This window comes from Glycine soja, chromosome 9 (assembly GCF_004193775.1).
Source record: "Glycine soja cultivar W05 chromosome 9, ASM419377v2, whole genome shotgun sequence".
In the NCBI taxonomy this organism is placed as follows: domain Eukaryota; kingdom Viridiplantae; phylum Streptophyta; class Magnoliopsida; order Fabales; family Fabaceae; genus Glycine; species Glycine soja.
This window is the reverse complement of record NC_041010.1, coordinates 6,380,954-6,398,890: the sequence shown is the minus strand read 5'-3', so window position 1 is coordinate 6,398,890 and position 17,937 is coordinate 6,380,954. Positions and strand designations below refer to the sequence as shown.

General features: G+C 30.9%; 1 protein-coding gene across 1 annotated transcript; it reads left to right on the top strand.

Moving 5' to 3' along the window:
- The first annotated feature begins 6,648 nt into the window (after window positions 1–6,648).
- LOC114425479 (serine/threonine-protein kinase tricorner-like) lies at window positions 6,649–17,629 on the top strand. Its single transcript, XM_028392416.1, has 13 exons — window positions 6,649–7,123; window positions 8,283–8,457; window positions 10,328–10,411; window positions 10,543–10,784; window positions 10,869–11,112; window positions 11,584–11,663; window positions 12,960–13,044; window positions 13,428–13,559; window positions 13,663–13,776; window positions 15,353–15,400; window positions 15,867–15,957; window positions 16,920–16,976; window positions 17,053–17,629. The coding sequence occupies exons 1-13, from the start codon at window positions 6,813–6,815 to the stop codon at window positions 17,079–17,081; spliced, it is 1,692 nt and encodes a 563-aa protein (XP_028248217.1). The 5' UTR covers window positions 6,649–6,812; the 3' UTR covers window positions 17,082–17,629.
- Window positions 17,630–17,937: the final 308 nt, after the last annotated feature.

Genomic DNA, 17,937 nt, shown 5'->3' with positions numbered 1-17,937 from the left:
TTTGTCTTCTAGAGAATGCCTTGAACATGTGAATTGTGTCTCTGGCTCTCCCTGAATTGGTCCCTACAAAGTATGGTGATATAGTTTTTGGAGCATCTTTGCATTTCGAAAGTGGTAAATTCTTTCTTGGTACCCTAACACTTGAAGGGGTCTTGGTCCCTTCTTAATTGGACCAATAAAGCGGTAATCATATGATACAATAGAAAGGGGTAATCAAGTTGAGTTAAGAAGGGTACCAAAACCGTTCCCCAACTTTTCTGAATGATATGTATGATGTAGTATACTAGCAAATTTGATTAGGGCAATTACAGTCATCAAAATTGAAGATATATATCATGTCTCAACTTACCAAAAAGTTACTAGCATAAATAATTCGGTATTTAAGCTCCTTGATCAAATTATGTAGTTAGATTCTTAATTTGAAAATGAAGTTATAATTGAAAGTATTATTTTATCTTAAAATGGATGAATCTAATAAAAGGAGATTAACTATGTGTCAAATAGAAACTCCAAATACCTCGTAATTGAATAAAACAAAAAACCATGTCCCAACTTTTCAGAATCATGATATGCTTGTATGATATTATACTTTCATATTTGATAGTTGTACATGATACGATTGTGTGCATGAATATTTGTATTTATTTAAATTCAGTGTGGAAGGGTGTGGATGCTTCTAGTTCTTGCATCTTAGAGTATGGAAGTCATGATTTGGTCTCTGATCCTGTCATGGCAAGTAAGTCCGTGTGCATTGCCATTTTGACTCTACTGTTAGTTAATTTCATGTTGACTATTACTGCTGTTAAATGCCAATGTAATTTAACTGAATGTTTCTATCCCCCATTTTTTCAATCTAAAAATCAATATAATTTTTTTTTTAACAAAAATATGAATTTATTTAGATTGTAAATTTATATACTTTTTAATATATTTTACCATTGCACTATTTTAAAGGGTCATCCTACCTCTTTGTGTTATCGGTTTTAAACCTGTTAACATGGTTTTACGAAACTATGAATTTGGACATGCTAGACCATATTTTATGGTCCAATACGAGTATATAGTTGCAGCGATATTTATTACATAGATGTGTTTGGCATATCATATATGTATATATAACCAAGCTGTATATGAAAGGAGTGAAATGTATTATACAGGGACACTAAGGTAATTTAACTTTATTTCCATGATAAATCCCAAAATGGTAGGCTTCTTGTTTTGCTGTTTTGGTACGCTTCTTTTTCCACACTGTAATCACCGTGTTATTGATGCAATTTTAGCTATAATTTGTACACTTGCATATGTGAAGTTTCTTTTTTGTTTTTCAAAATCTATATTTGACCAATAAAAGAATACACACACTACTAGATTTTGTGTTTGTGACGCAGTGCCAGTGCAGGTAGCTTGACCAAGCACAGTCCACTTGCCTTTTTGACCTCAATGTTGTTTCAAATTTTGGGTAAGGAGAGTCAGAGAATTTCAAGTACTTTTAGATTTTTGAAATTAACTGTTATTTATATAATAATCATAAAGTATTTTTTTTATCTCTTTCCATTAGATTGTTAATTATATCTTATACTTGTCTCTTTTTTATTGTACAAAACTACAAATAACATTTTTCTTCGAAATTATGTAGGAAAAAAAACAGAAATAGCAATTGATAGTAATATAGCTCTTCTTTATTATATTAATCATTTTTCATTAGATTATTAATTATACCTTATACTTATCTCTTTTTTAATCTACAAATAACATTTTCCTTTGAAATTATGTAACAAAAAAATTAAAAACAGAAATAACAATTGATAGTGATATAACTCTTCTTTTGTAATCTATAACAATAAATAAAGAAAATATCATTTGCACTGACTATTTTTTTATCTCCACTTTTTTAACATTATTTTATCCTTAATAATATTAAATATTACATGAATATTAATTAATCCTCTTTTATTTCTATATTTTATAACTACATTTTCCACACAACGTACAACCACTTTCACCCTTCAATACTTTTGAAAACTGTCACACGTACAAAAGCCTTTTCACATGTCATGCTGCTGCCACTAGCCCACTACCATACGTTGAATTGATTTTAACTAGTCATGTCCTCATGGCTTATCACTACAAACCTTCTCTTACTTGAAAAGCACTTTTTTTCCTCTTTTTTGTTATATATATCAGAAGCAAAACGCATAATTTGAAGCCTTAGTTTGCACATGCAATTTATTTTTTGCTGAAGCCAATAAGAGAACATGCAAATGCTGCAACTTGCGAGCATGATCATATCTGATTTTTATTTTTTTTTCATTCTTTCTTTTTGAATGTTGTAGGATACCAAATCGAATGTGGCTTTTGTTATATATTTAATCCATGTCATATTTTTCTTATTTTTCCTCATTCGTTACATCTTTTTGCTGATATTTTAGGTGCATTTTTAGTTTAATCCATATCATAACCTTCTTAAAATAGTTCAATAAATCTTAAATCCAAAGGAATTTAACGGATATAGGGGGTAATTTCTTTTTTGTACTTTCCGTTTATTATATATCTTATGTTCTCTTTGAGTCTCTCTTTAATTTCTCCTTTAAAATCAAGTTATCCCCTTCTTTAAACTCATTAACCTGACCCTTTTTTCTAGTTCAGCACTTGCGTCATTGCTTCAAATGAGAGACTACACCTATTTCAAGCAACAAGAGTTTTCCAATTTGAGAATTAAAGATTTTATCAACCACATTTTTTGGTGAGTTATTTCTTGCTCAATTTATTCTTTATATCTTATATATCTTTTATTTTTTCTTTATTCAACAGGTAACATAAAGATATGGAAAATCAACAATCAACGGACAGAAATAAATATGAAGACAAAATACAAGAAATAAAAAATAAAGAATGACCATATAACAAAAATAAAATAAATTATCTAAAAGACGAACAACATAAATAAATAAGTCAGAAAGAATCTATATAAGCAATACTACTCACACGTCAAATAATACTAAGTACAACCAGATTGACATATGTTCCACAATTGATTCTCTCAAGAAATTATTAACAATTTAATACAAGTATCAAACTATTTAAAATATAAATCATATTTTGCTTATTTTGATATATCCAATTCACGTGTATATTAAATGTTTATCATATATATCTATAATCTATAACAATATATAATTACAATTACTTTTACTTTTATTTTGTGTACACATTTTTCATTATAATCTATCATATAATCTCACAGATTAACAATAATAAGATGGAGTGTTAAATATTAAGCAAAAACAAAATGATAAATACAGAGAAGAATGGGAACAAGAATACCATTAAGTTGAGATCTTATTTCTTTTTCTTAAATTAGGCCAACTTGAAAATAAAGTATCCGAATTAAAAGAGATTACCAAAAACTGAATTTTGTGAAATGAGGAAACAATATCCTTGCTTAAGAAGAAATAAATATACAATATACAAATATTATGCTGACAAATGTTTTCGGTATAAATTTATTTGTGTGAAATTAAAATTTCTCATGATCAATAGTGATTGGAGAGAAATAATTAAAATTTAAAATGCAAGCTTAAATTAATTTAGATACGCTCAATTAACATTGATATTAGCAAATTTTTAATTTCAATAAAATTAAGCTTTACCGTAAATTTAAATATCTTTAATTTACTTGATTTTAAAAAATTAGTTTAATTATTTATTTGCTCTTTATAACTACAAAAATTTCACCTCATACTTAAAAACATTCAATTTTAAATTTAACTAAAAATTTAGTTTTTATAGGGATAAAAACACTTTGAACTGCATTAAATTAAAAAATATAACTCCAATCAACTGTAGATAAAGGAAATTTTAAATCTTTCAAATAATAAAATCAATTTTTTTATATAGAAATCATAAAATTCATAAATTTGTGTGTTTGCTTTTTTATCATTTTATTTTCTAAAAAATAACAAAAAGGAATTAAAAATTAAATTGTATTTATTTAAGTAATTAAAATATTATTTTATGACTTCAAAGGATAGAATACAAAGTGTATGTTTAACCATTTTTTTAAAATTAGGATATAATAAATATACTTTGAATTGGATAAATTAAAAAAATTAAAAATATGTCTTTCATTAAGCATACAATAAACGTTTTGTGTGAGAATGATTGTATTGTGTGCAAATTATTTTTTAATTTTGTTATTTTACTTGGGATGTTTTATTATTTTATTATCAGTATAGAAATAGTGACTATTTTTTAAAAAAATATATTTGAATATTTGAATTAGAAACTAATAATCTCTTCTATTAAGCAAAAAGAAATGTAATAATACAAAAGTTTCAGGTTTTTTTATTAGATTATTTTAAAAAAATAAATCAAGTTAAAGTGAATCATTTATTTTTATTTGAAACAAAATTAAAGTTAACTAAAAATTTATTTTTTTTAGGGCTAAAAATATACTTTGAACTACATTAGGTTAAAAAATATAACTTCAATCAAATTTAGATAAAGGAAATTTTAAATCTTTCAAATAAGCAAATCGACTTCTTTTTTTTTTTGTACAGAAATCAGTAAATTCATAAATTTGTATGTTTTCTTTTTTATCATTTTATTTTCTCAAAAAATATTTAAAAATTGAACTAGAAATTAAATTTTATTTATTTAAGTAATTAAAATATTATTTTACAACTTGAAAGAATACAATACAGGGTGTATGTTCGGATCTATATAACATTTTTTTAAAATTAAGGATATAATAAATATACTTTGAATTGCATAAATTAAAAAAGTAGAAATATACCTTTCATTAAGCATACAATAACCCAGATTTCAAATGAATGCCTTTTTTATTTAATTAACAAAATTAACTTATTAAAATACCATTTTGGCATTTTCATACAACGCTGATTTAATTAGTTGTTATAATGTGTCAAAATTAAAGTGAATTATTTATATACGTTGAATTGTATTAAATTAAAAAATATATTATTTCAATTAAAATAAAGACTATAATTAAATTTTAAAATGAATTTCACCTTATTAAAATACATAAAACATTGTCTAAATCGACACCATTCATTAATGTGTACACTAATATAATTTGTTTTTCAGACAGCTTAATTAAATATTTTAAAAAATTGTGTGAAATTAAAATATCTCATGATAAATAGAGATTGGAGAAAAAGAATTAACATTTAAAATGTAAACTTAAATTAATTTATGATACGCTCAATTAACATTAATATTAAAGTTAACTATAAATTTAGTTTTTTTATAGGGCTAAAAATATACTTTGAACTGCATTAAATTAAAAAATATATATAACTTTAATAAAGTGTAGATAAAGATAATTTTAAATCTTCCAAATAAGCAATTGCCTTCTTTTTTAACAAAATTGTATGCCTTCTTTTTTATCATTTTATTTTCTCAAAAAAGTATAACAAAATTGAATTAAAAATTAACTTTTTTTATTTATGTAATTAAAATATTATTTTTACAACTTAAAAGGATACAATACAGAGTGTATGTTCAAGGTCTACATAACATTTTTTTATTAAGAATACAATAAATATACTTACAATTGCACAATTTTTTTTAAAACAAAAGTAAAAACATGTCTTTCATCAAGTATACAATAAGCTTTTTGTTTGAGAATTATTGTTGTGTGTAACTTTTTTTGGTTTTATTTTATTTGAGATGCTTTATTTTTATAAAGTATTTTCAGTCTAGACATGCAGTTGAGAGAAGAAATTATAATCTTAAGATTATAAGGTTATTTCCATATCTTCCCATATTTTTGGCATTTTAAAAAGTTGCCCCCAAACAACTCCCTCTATCTTTCCAGTTAGTTATTATAATAAGGACATTATGGAGAGAAAAAAATAACCACCTACTCACCAATATGTCCACGAGACCCAATCATATTTTATATTAGGGAAACAATTCTACTTAAGTTGACAAAGATGTATTTTAAAGAGTAAAATAAAATTCTTTTGAACTTACTAATTAAACTAAAATAAACCCCACATAGCCAATCCACACCGGTTAAGTGATTATTTCCAAAGATAATTTACTTGCATTATCTAAATTAAGCCAAATTTAAGAAAGAAAAAAAAAACTCTTACATTTTTTTCTCATATTTTGGTCTGCTGAGTTGGAAACATCACTTTCCATTTTGTTTATACAATAACAATAACAGTGATTAAGCCTATAAATTTTCATATATATTACTTATATCTCTTGTTATTAAATCTATTTTATGTTTTTTCTTTATTTATATATGTAGGAATCAAAGATTTTTAGTAAAAATAAATTTTTATTAAATTTTATTTATGTTTCGAACAATAATTAAAGCACATTTTTTTCTTGTGAATCGTAAAAATAAGAAAAAAGCAATATACTAGTACTGTAGTAAGGGTTTATAAAATTCAACACCCTATTCAAGTAACTGATCCCATGCATTGGTAACCTACCCCATGTTACATTAAATTCCGTTTAATATGTGTACCCAAAAAAAATTCCGTTTGATATCAACTGCGAGATATTTCCGGAAAAAATAAAACAAAGCATCAACATCAAAAGGAATAAATAAATAAAAATAAAAACGATAGAAAAATACGGTACGGAATTTCCCACAGTTGCAGCACCTGAGAAAGAGAATCCAACGTTGTAGACCTCGGATTCATCGACATCACGGTCTGTTCCAAACTAAGCCACTCAAAAAAACATAGTCCCAATCAAAACTCGACACTTGTCTGACACACAACACACAACACACAACACACAGAGACAGGCACACATAGCCCTCCCTCCCTTTCATGCGTGTGTGTGTTTTTTTTGGAGCCTCTCTCAATTTGTGTTCACAATTCACAAACCAGAAAGAAAAGAGAGAGAAAAGAAAAGAAAAGAAAAAAAAAGGGGTTAGAAGGGGAATGGAGAATCAAAAGGCGGGGGAATCGGTGCATGTGAGGGAGGAGGAGGATGACGTGGCGGTGGAGGAAGAGGAGGAACAACAAGGAGATGTTGATGTTGGTTCCAGCATGACCTTGGAGAGGGTCGCTGCAGCTAAGAAATTCATTGAGAATCATTACAGGTCTCAGAGGAAGCACATCCAAGAACGCAAGGAGAGGTAGTAATAAACAAAACACCATGCTCTTCTATTTTTCTTCTGCTTCTTCTTCTTCTTCTTCTTATTTGCCAAACAAGCCTTCTTATATTATCATTGTTATTTTGTTTTTTATGCTAAGATCGTTTCTATTTCATTGCATGTTGTGGGGGGCTTCTTGGTTCTTTCTATTTTTGCCCTTGCTTTATGCTGGAAATGTTCTGATGGAATTTTTCTTCTTCTTCTTCTTCTTCTTTTTCCTTTTTGCACCCTTCTTTGATTTTTTTTTTTTTTTTGTGTTGATCATGCGTATCTTTTAAAAGAGAAGAGACAATCTTGTTTGAATCAGATAATAGTATACAGCTATGGGCTGTCAGGTAGTACCGCAAAGGGCGACAAAGTTTTATTGTCATATTTATTGATTTATTAATGTAAATTTTTTAATACCAGCATGCCAATGTGTATGTGTTTGTGGAAGCTGTGGCTGTTTGTTAAATCGTTACATCTTTAGGTTGTGATCCCCGCACGCTTAATATTGTTGATTAATTGTAATTGTGAAATGGTTTTGTTGATAAATTTGGCATACAAGGAATCTTGCAGCTCATTATTATATGAATGAGCTGGAGGAGAATGCAGCTTTTCTGGGATGTTTTTTTTTTTGAAAGAAAAAGTAATTTGTCTTTCTGAGCACTTTAGCATGGATTATCATGAGCATTTATGCGTCCTCTCTTCCCATGCTCTGTGTCGCCACGAAATGTTCATTTATATATTGAAAGGGCATTTATAAAATTTGATTTTCAGTGTATAATGTCCTCATAAGTCATAATTTCTGTACATAACTAGTGTGGCCCATGCCATGTGCTTAATTGTGTATTTTGTGGCCCTCTGGCAGAGTCTTATTTTCGACAGACACATGTACTTGCACTCACTTAAACACACAAGACTTGCGATTTTTTCTCAATTCATTGACAGACACTCTAGTACATGCATATGCACACACAAACATGATTTTAGTTATTGCAGTGTACTTTTATATGAAGCTTTATTTTTCATTCAAGTATTTCTTTTTTCTAAAGTAGTCATACATTCAATGAAGGGGCTTACATTTATTTAGTCATCTTGTTTTGCCTTTTATTTGTTTAAGTACCCTGTTAAGATACTGGCATGATTTTATTATTTGCAGGCGGTTAATGCTAGAGAAGAAGTTAGCATCTTCTCAAGTACCAGAAGATGAACAGATCAATCTATTGAAGGATTTAGAGCTCAAGGAAACCGAGTATATGCGGTTAAAAAGACATAAAATATGTGTTGATGATTTTGACCTTCTAACCATTATTGGCAGGGGAGCCTTTGGGGAGGTAGAAATATATACAATCATATTAATAGTAGGGCCTTATTTTTTTGTTGACGTTTAAACATGGTATTTGACGTAACTTGGTTATAATCTGGATAATGGATAATACCCAATTAAACATTTCTGAATCGTAATAAAATAAAATGCTTACCATATTGTTCTCCTTGTTGAAAGAGCTAACCCTTTTTATGTGTTTCCTTTGTTTATTTCTGAGCAATCAATATTCTTAGGAATAAAAAATTTCTCATATGGTGTTTGATTATGGGGGACGGGCTGCATAGCAAAAGCATCCGTGTGGGCCATTGTACATGCATTTCGTATATAGCAATGTATCAAATTACACTTCAGTTTGTACCTTGTTTAGGTTCCATTTTTTTCTACATTCTCAGAGAATAGAAAGTCATGATCTTGCAATGATGTTTCCCTCCTCATGCAATTTTGTTTTTGTTTTTTATCTTTCTTATCCTCTCAACAAAAAAGAAATCACTTAGTTTGGAAAACCTGAAAGGCATAAAATAGATAATTAATACACTGTGTTGAAGGTGTATCGGTTACAATAGCGATGGCAAGGATGTTCTCTAATGTTGATGCAAAATCAGGGTGTTTCTCGTTGTTAGTGGATGTTTTTTTTATCGGCTTATGTTAATTGTTAATTGCTAGTTTTTTGTTAGCGGGCGGAATCGAACCCTGCAACCTTTCCCTCCCTCCCTTCTCCTTTTACCACCCAACCAACCTTATACTCCATTGTTAACATATGTGGATGCACTCAGAAAGTCATTTATGGTAAAATGTTCCAAGAAACAAGTGTCTTGACTTGAGGACTAAATGAAGATGAGCTGCATCAAGCAGTAGCTATCATCATCATTGCCATAGAAACCCTAATGTGTGTGAAGGAGTCTGAAATTACACTATCCTCTAATACCCTATTTTATATTACTAAGTAGTATGGTAATACAAGGTAAAGCACAAAAGTACATTAATTAATACATGCAGAAAAGGAAAAAAGAAAACAAGAAGAATATATGTCTACAATAGTAAGAACACTGAAACTGATAGGAAATTGAGTATTATGGGGTGCCTAAGTTTCGCATCAAGTAGTATGGGATGTTTGATGGAGTTCTTAAGTGGCTTGGTTCTCCCCCTTTACAGCTAGCTTTTAAGGAAGGGTTCCCCAAGTGCTTGGGTGCTTATCAATTGGTTTTAGAGTTGGTTGCCAATGTCTTAGAAAGAGCTACTTTTGAAAAGTTGCCTTAATTAAGGCCCCCACCAAGCCCGCCTTAGTTGGGGCCTCATCGGGAGTTGCCTTAATTGCAATTTTCAATCTTGAGGGTGGTGATTTAGTCCCACATCAGATTATGATATGACCAAATTAAAGTATATAAGTAGGGACAACCCTCATCTTCTGAGTCACTTTTGTAGGGTTGAGTTCGGTACAAACCCAAATTCTAAGAGCTACCTATGAAGGGACTGACCACATCGAGTGGTATGAGATGCTTAGTGGAGTGTACTTAAGAGGCTTGATTCTCCATTGACAGCTAGCTTTTAAGGGAGAGTTCCCCAAGTGCTTATCAGAAACATTCAATTATCCATTAGTAACAAATATTTATCTAACAGAAATTATGAGACTGAGGATTGTATAAACTTCAATTTTCATTGGAATTGGAGAGTCAATTATTCTTATTAGTTCAGAAATCTTTCTTTTGGAAATAATATCACGGTATTATAAAAAGAATGAACAAATAAAAGCTATGCATTCCAGCAATAACTTAGGATTTCTTTATGCTTTTCTCCTACCCCAATACATTTAGGATTCTCTAAATGACAGCTAATCATGGACGCTAGAAATAAAACATAGATTCCTTATGGTTTCACAGGTAAGGCTTTGCCGTGAAAAGAAATCAGGTAATATATATGCCATGAAAAAGTTGAAAAAGTCTGAAATGCTCAGCAGGGGACAGGTGAGTTTTCATATTTTCATTAATTGAATGAAATTTTTTTATTTTCATTCAAGTTATTATTAGAATAATTTTTTAAGTTTCATCATCTGATTTGAATATTTTCTAATTCATCGGGTTCATTTCCATCACAGGTTGAGCATGTTAGAGCTGAAAGGAATGTACTTGCAGAAGTTGCGTGTGACTTCATTGTGAAACTCTATTACTCTTTTCAAGATGCTGAACACTTATATCTCATAATGGAATATTTGCCTGGTGGTGATATAATGACTTTGTTGATGAGGGAAGAAACTTTGACTGAAACTGTGGCTAGATTTTACATTGCTGAAAGCGTTATTGCCATAGAGTCTATTCATAAACATAACTACATTCATCGGTTGGTATTGTTACATCTTAAAATTAAAGTCTTGTTCTTAAAATCATAATTTTCCATCACAAGTTTCTTTGATTTTACCCCCAGAGATATAAAACCTGACAACCTTCTATTGGACCAATATGGTCACATGAAGCTGTCTGATTTTGGTCTTTGCAAGCCACTTGACTGCTCAAGTCTATCATCTATTAGTGAAAATGAAATCCTGGATGATGAGAACTTGAACGATACCATGGATGTTGATGGAGCCTTGCCAAATGGCAGAAATGGTAGGCGCTGGAAAAGTCCCCTTGAACAACTTCAACATTGGCAAATTAACAGGAGGAAGTTGGTAATTTCCGTCTGCCCATGCTCAGAAGTTGTATTTGATGATTTCCTGGTTCTTGTTTCTGATTTCTTACAAATTCGTAATAGCAATATGCCAATATCTAATTGATCTATAATACAAAATGATAGTATATTTAACTAATAGCTACTTGAACATGTGCCATCTATTGCATGAGCATTCTAACCCCATGGCAGCACCATTCTTGGACAATTTAGTCAATATGTAGACTTTTGGATCAAAGTAAAGAATGAAAGATTTGTAATTGTTTATTTGGCACTCAGATGTCGTGCATAATGGTAAAATTCTTAGCTCTTTAACTACATAGAAGTCTCATGTTTCTTATTCATGGTCAGCGAATTTGTGCAGTAATCGTGCATGAAATGCTAATTTTGATTGCATTTTTACCACCTTGATCATGTTTTTATCTGTTTGCATGCATATCCTTCTCCAGCTTATTTATTTGTTTCATGGCAGGCATTTTCCACTGTTGGAACTCCAGACTATATTGCTCCTGAAGTACTACTGAAAAAGGGTTATGGTGTGGAGTGCGACTGGTATGTTTATATATATATATATATATATTTCATTTGGGTTACATCTATCCATTTTTTGTGTTAATAGTTTTGTCATTTTGAAGTGAATGCAGATATCACTTTGCATTACCTTTTTATTTTTATGTGATTAAGAGAAGTAGAAAAGCTCAAGGTTCTAAGTTTCTTTCCAAACATTAAAGACCCTAGAATGGCTTGTTCCGGAATAAGTTAATGTGTCAAGCACTATGTTTTTGCTTATTAGCATATGTAAACGGGACGAAAGTTAAACCAGAGTGCAATCAGCGAAGCTCCTTATGATCTATGAATGGCAAAAATTTGAGAGCATAATTTTTTATGTAGCCTTTTTTTTCTATTCTTATTTAAATTCCAAATAGTTCAGAAAAGGAACTTTCCTGTCCAGTTTTAAGAATTTGTCATGACATTTGGGATTTTATGTGCATATTCCAAATAGTAGGCTTGGGGAATCATATTCTCTTGAATTTTCTTTTGAGGTTGAATAAGGCCTTGTCCATGTCTAATAGATCCAATGAACTATTCATATTTATTCAAAGGAAACTTGATATTGGCATATAAATCCACTAACGATACCACTTCTGCAGTTGATTGTACAAATCTTATATAAAAGGCATGATGCTTTCAGATCCTCCTAGTTTTGTAATATTCACTATCAAGTTCTGAAATTGAATCTTCCTGCTGATATAAAAAGGATAATCATTTGCATGTGGACTTGGCTGGCTTGTTATCTAACAATATGAATGTTTTGCCAGTTTATGTGATTCCCAGTAGGAATTAAACTCGGTTTAATGGAAAGAAGGAAGTAAATTTTGGATAATTAGAAAGATGACAGTTAATAGAGGATAAAGATTTTCTACCACATAAATTGGATGTAAAAAGAATAAAAAAAAAGGATTTTGATTGCTTAGTTGTTCTTACGTGCTTGGTGATTAGTAAGAAAAATTTGTTCAAGACCGGGTTCACTTGCTTTGAATAAACATTAAATAGCCTGAGCGCCAAATTTATTGATCAATATTGCCTTCTTTTCATTTCCATAGTTATTATGGGCCAAGAACTATAACGATTTGGTCTATATGTTCTGCTGTTCTTCGAGATTTAATCTATTTTATTATTCATAAGAATGTTTTACTGGTTTTAATCTTAGATTATTATATTCTTTATAGTTCTTTTTACCTGAAAAAAAATTGTGCCCCGTGTAAAAATATATTTTGCTTAAAGAGAATAATGTCCTTTTGAATGAAATGTTGTCCTTGCTGTTGACAGAGTTCTAACTTGCTGCAGGTGGTCTCTTGGTGCTATAATGTATGAAATGCTAGTTGGATATCCTCCGTTTTACTCTGATGATCCTGTATCAACATGCAGAAAGGTGAGAAAACTGCACACATATAAAGAGCATGATTCTGCTTTATAGTTCTTATTTCCCTAGTCTTGTATGATTTAGTTATTTGACATTTCAATGGACTTTTATAATTTAAACCATAAACTCTACTAATGGGTATTTTTTTCTTTATTATGCTTTAAAATTTTGGGCGTAGATTCTCAAGTCTTACTCTATGTTGTTGACTTAGAATATTGTTGCTTAAATTTTGTCTTGGGATTTTCTTATAATTATTTTGCCGGTCTCCTTGTTTTCACTATATTTGACATGGTACTCATTAGCATTTAAGTGCCTTATTTTCTTTAGAAGCATTAACAGTAACAGTTGAAATTATGTTCTACTTCTTTTGCCTTGGTGATGAGTATCTTCAGATTGTGCATTGGAAAAATCACTTGAAATTTCCAGAGGAGGTCAGATTGACACCCGAAGCCAAGGATCTAATATGCAGGTTGCTTTCCGGTGTGCCACATAGGCTTGGTACTAGAGGAGCAGAAGAAATTAAAGTGTGTAAAATGTGTCTCTTTCTCTTTCTTTTTTTTCTCCTGCAATACTTCACTGTTAAGTCATAGTATTCCTTGATAATACTACCGGTTCTTAATTGACCAGGCTCATCCTTGGTTCAAAGATGTCATGTGGGACAGGCTCTATGAAATGGAGGCAGCATTTAAACCACAAGTCAATGGAGAGCTTGACACTCAGAATTTTATGAAATTTGATGAGGTAAGATATTATGATTTTTGAATTCCTTTTTTGATCAGTGTGCCATGTCTATACCAGTGGTATGTTTTGTATCCATGACTTCTATGAATTTGCTTCATCCTTTCAGCTTGTTCCTAACCAGAGAAGTAGGTGCCATTGAAGTGGTGGTGGGCTTATAATGATTTATGCATTATTTGTTCTACAGTTGTGCCTATCTATTCCCTTGATTATCAATGAACCTTGAGCTATGTTTCTACTTTATTCAGACAACAGCAAATTAATCTCAGTTTGTCTGTTAAAATATAACATTTTTTTGTTGAAAATAAAATATGCATTGGTCACATTTTTTTGTCTACCTAGTACCTACAGTGCTTCATGATGCATTCAGCCTGTACTATCTTGTCAATTAGCTTATTGTGGGATGGGTGATAAAGGAATTTGGTGGGAAAGAGAAAGAAAATGGGGAAGAGGGAATAAGAGAACACAAAGGATAGAGAGAGAGACACGAGAGAAAAAGAGATTATAGAACTGAGCGGATTTTATGCACTACTCAGTTCTTTAATCTTTCTGTTTAAAATACAGCAACATGCTTTATTTATAGGCAGCTATCCAACAGCATAAAATCCTCACTAACAGTATCTGACTAACTTTCCTTTTCTATTCATATTCACATAACAATGAGTTTAACAACCTTTTTCATAAATAAGCAGGTAGACATTCCTAATTTAGCAGCTTTGTTTTTTTGCACCTAGGCTATCTTCATCTCTGATCTTCCCTGAATTAGAGATGTCACAATAAGGTCTAATGTTTTTCCCTCTAAGGGTTATATGGTGTTTCTTTCCCTTTCTTCTTGTCTCTGTAAACAAGTAATGAAAGATAAGCATTTCCCCACTCTGATATATTACTCAAATTCCATTAGATCTTTCAACATGTGCTCATTACCCCCCCGTCAGGCTGAGCCCCTTGCATGCAAACATATCGTATACAAATATCAAATATCATACAAGCATGTCATTCTGAAGACCTGGGACATGGCTATATCTTCAATTTCGTTAACTGCAATTGCCCTAGTCTTTAGTCCAGTTGCGTTTTCGCTGTTGATATTTTTTATTTCAGCATATTAACCCCTAACCATTTATTTTGTTTGCAATGTCTCCATTTTTGATAAAATCACAAAGGGCTAGGAATTAATATGCTTAAATCAAAATACCAATAGCGAAAATGCAATTGGACTAATAGTTTAATTGCAGTTCCAGTTAACAAAATTGAAGTTATAACCATGCCCCTACTTTTTAGAATGACATGCTTGTATGATATATGATAATATGCTTGCATGCTTGATATTTGTAGAAGAGGTTTTGTCTGTGTATTTTGGTATGTAAGTTTTAATCATTTAAATTCAGTTGTTTAATGTATAAGCCTTTATAGAATGAGCTTTTTCAGAAACAGTATGGATGAAATAATTGTTAGTTAATTTACCTTCTCGCTTATACTTTCATATTTATGTGTGCATGGATTGTCATATCTTTTGCTTTTACCTGAGATGATTACCATTTTTTAAAATGGAATTCTGACATGATTGTAATTGTGTTAACAGGTTGAACAACCAAAATCAACTAGATCTGGATCTGGACCCTTCAGAAAGGTAGACACTTTATTTACTTGAAAGAATAGTAAGACTTGTTAGTCAATAGTCAATTAACTTGCCTCTGATGTATGCTTTTAAGTTTTAAGTATGATTCAATTTGAAGTGGAAAATTCCATCTCCTTTAGAATATTTATACCATCGTAATAATCATTGGTCCTCCACGGAACTTACACATAACATTTAGTTCCAATTCAGTCATTGGGATGTTTGTTTTGGTTCTCAAGGAACAATACATCTCAATATTTTTCTATTTCTAAATATGTGGCATATTTTTCAAGGTTGATGATTCTTCAAAAAAAATGCTAATAAATTAATGATCCATTTGCTTCATGTGGCTTTCCATTAATTCATTAGCTCCTACGCTTTTCCCTGGTCGACAACATTAGTTATAGTTGTTCCAAGCTATATGTACATCGATCTATGTTCTCTCCTTTACAGTTTATTGTATCATCTTTGTTCGCAGAAGCTCTTAACTTCTCAAGATCTCAGTTTTGTTGGTTATACATATAAGAATTTTGCTGCTGTCAAGGGGATGATGCACCAATCTATTAATGGTAGGTATTTTTTTCTCCGGAAGTATAATTATTACAATTCCATTTCCCTTGTCATGTCCTAATCTTTGATACCACTTGCTATCAATTTATAGTGCTGCATTATCTTCTGTTTCTATCAATTGTAACATTTCCTATTCGTGCATGAGATCAGTTGATGAATCTTATCTGCCAAAAATGACTCTTAGATTTACAAGTATAGCAATATGCTTCAGAGACCTCAGACCTACATAATAAACTAGTGTATGAATATGTAACCCAGTTAACCTTTAGTTGTTCTGGAATTCAGATACACGGCATCTTATGGTGATGGGTGGCATTCAGCTTAATAAATATAGGACTTGTGAAGTTGAGATTTGTTACGGCTCAAGCTCAGTCCAGTAACATTTGTGCCCTACTAGTTTATACTCGTAGGAATAAGAGAGAATTAGTAAGGCAGTGAGGTAGTATTTTTGATAGATGAGTTTTTTAGTGAAGGGAGGGGAGGGTAAAATTCCATTTCTAATAAATATTCTTTCTTTTAATTTACGAATAAAAAATTGCCTTCCCCTTCTGTTCCTCCAAAATCCCACTTCCAAACACTCCCTAAAGAATACTCATATCACATTGATCCCCTGTCTATTGCAACATCAAGGTTGTACGTCAATATCATCAAAGTGGTTATGTAATATCAAATTGGTCCATAAGTGAATGAAATTTGACAACTACATGCGAACTTGTGTTAATGTGATATAGTCATATATAGCCATATAGGAATTACTTCTTGCTACATTGAGCTTTTTTATTTATTTCAAGTAGCTGAATTGACTTTTCTTTTCCAAATTCCAAGTTTTCCTATTAATGACAATGGCATGTTCAACATGCATTGTATGCATAGCAAGTAAGCATAAACGTTGGATGAGATATTTCATTTCATTTTACACAAATTTTATAGCTAAAAAAGATTATACGACTTTTTGTTGAAGGCGATACAGATCCAGGGAGCTTGTCACCAAAACGGACATCTGTGGATTCCACGCAGAGTAAGGGGACCTAACTTTGATTACTCCTCCTCAATGGATGATAATTAAACTGTTCTACCTGAACCATTTGTTCTAGGTGATTCTGGAGTAAGCTATTCCGCCTGATACTCAATGGACATCACAAAATCATAGATGGTTGCACCCTCTTGGAACACCTTTTCGCTTGTGAACAGTGACCCTAGTAGCTATTTTTATTTTTTTTCCATTTTCATGTATAGTACCTTCTTGTGCAGCAAATAGATGGACATGATGGTGGGCAAGCCTGCTTATTTTTCAATCAGGTTTGCCTTACTTTCAGTGCCAACAACCACCTTAGTGTACAGGGATATATGCATCACTGGTAGCTCTAGTATATGTGAAAGTTTTTAAGTTAAAGTACATGTAATTGTAAACTTGTCACTAGGTTGTGACCACTTGTGCTAAGGTTAGCAAAGAAACATCTGCAATCCCTTGTGGCACGCATATTCTGACCATTTTTTCCCTCAATCCTCCTTTTTCAGTAGTTCAGCAAGCTATTTACTCCCCCAAAGGTATCTTGACTCAAACTACATTTGGCTTCCATCAAATTAGATGCAGGTCAAGTTGTTATGAGAATGTAATATGCTGACATAATAACCAAATCAAGTTATATCAAGTTTGTTCTTGTTCTGATTTATGATTTTGATTAAATGGATGTTACATGAAATTATTATATTCACGTTTGGCTTTGTTTGGATAGACTTCTTCCTAAACACTAGTAAGAGAAGAAAATAAAAAGAAATGAAATAAATTTTCTCCCTAAGTTAAAATTAACTTATACATAAATTTTAGCTTATAGAAATATTAATTTTATTTTTTTATTTTCTTATAAAAATATAAAAATTTATCCAAACAAATCCTAATTTGGCGGCAATGTACAACTTCAGATTTCGTTGCTTGTGTCACGTCAACGTAAATGATGGTGTGCAAAATTTTCTTTATC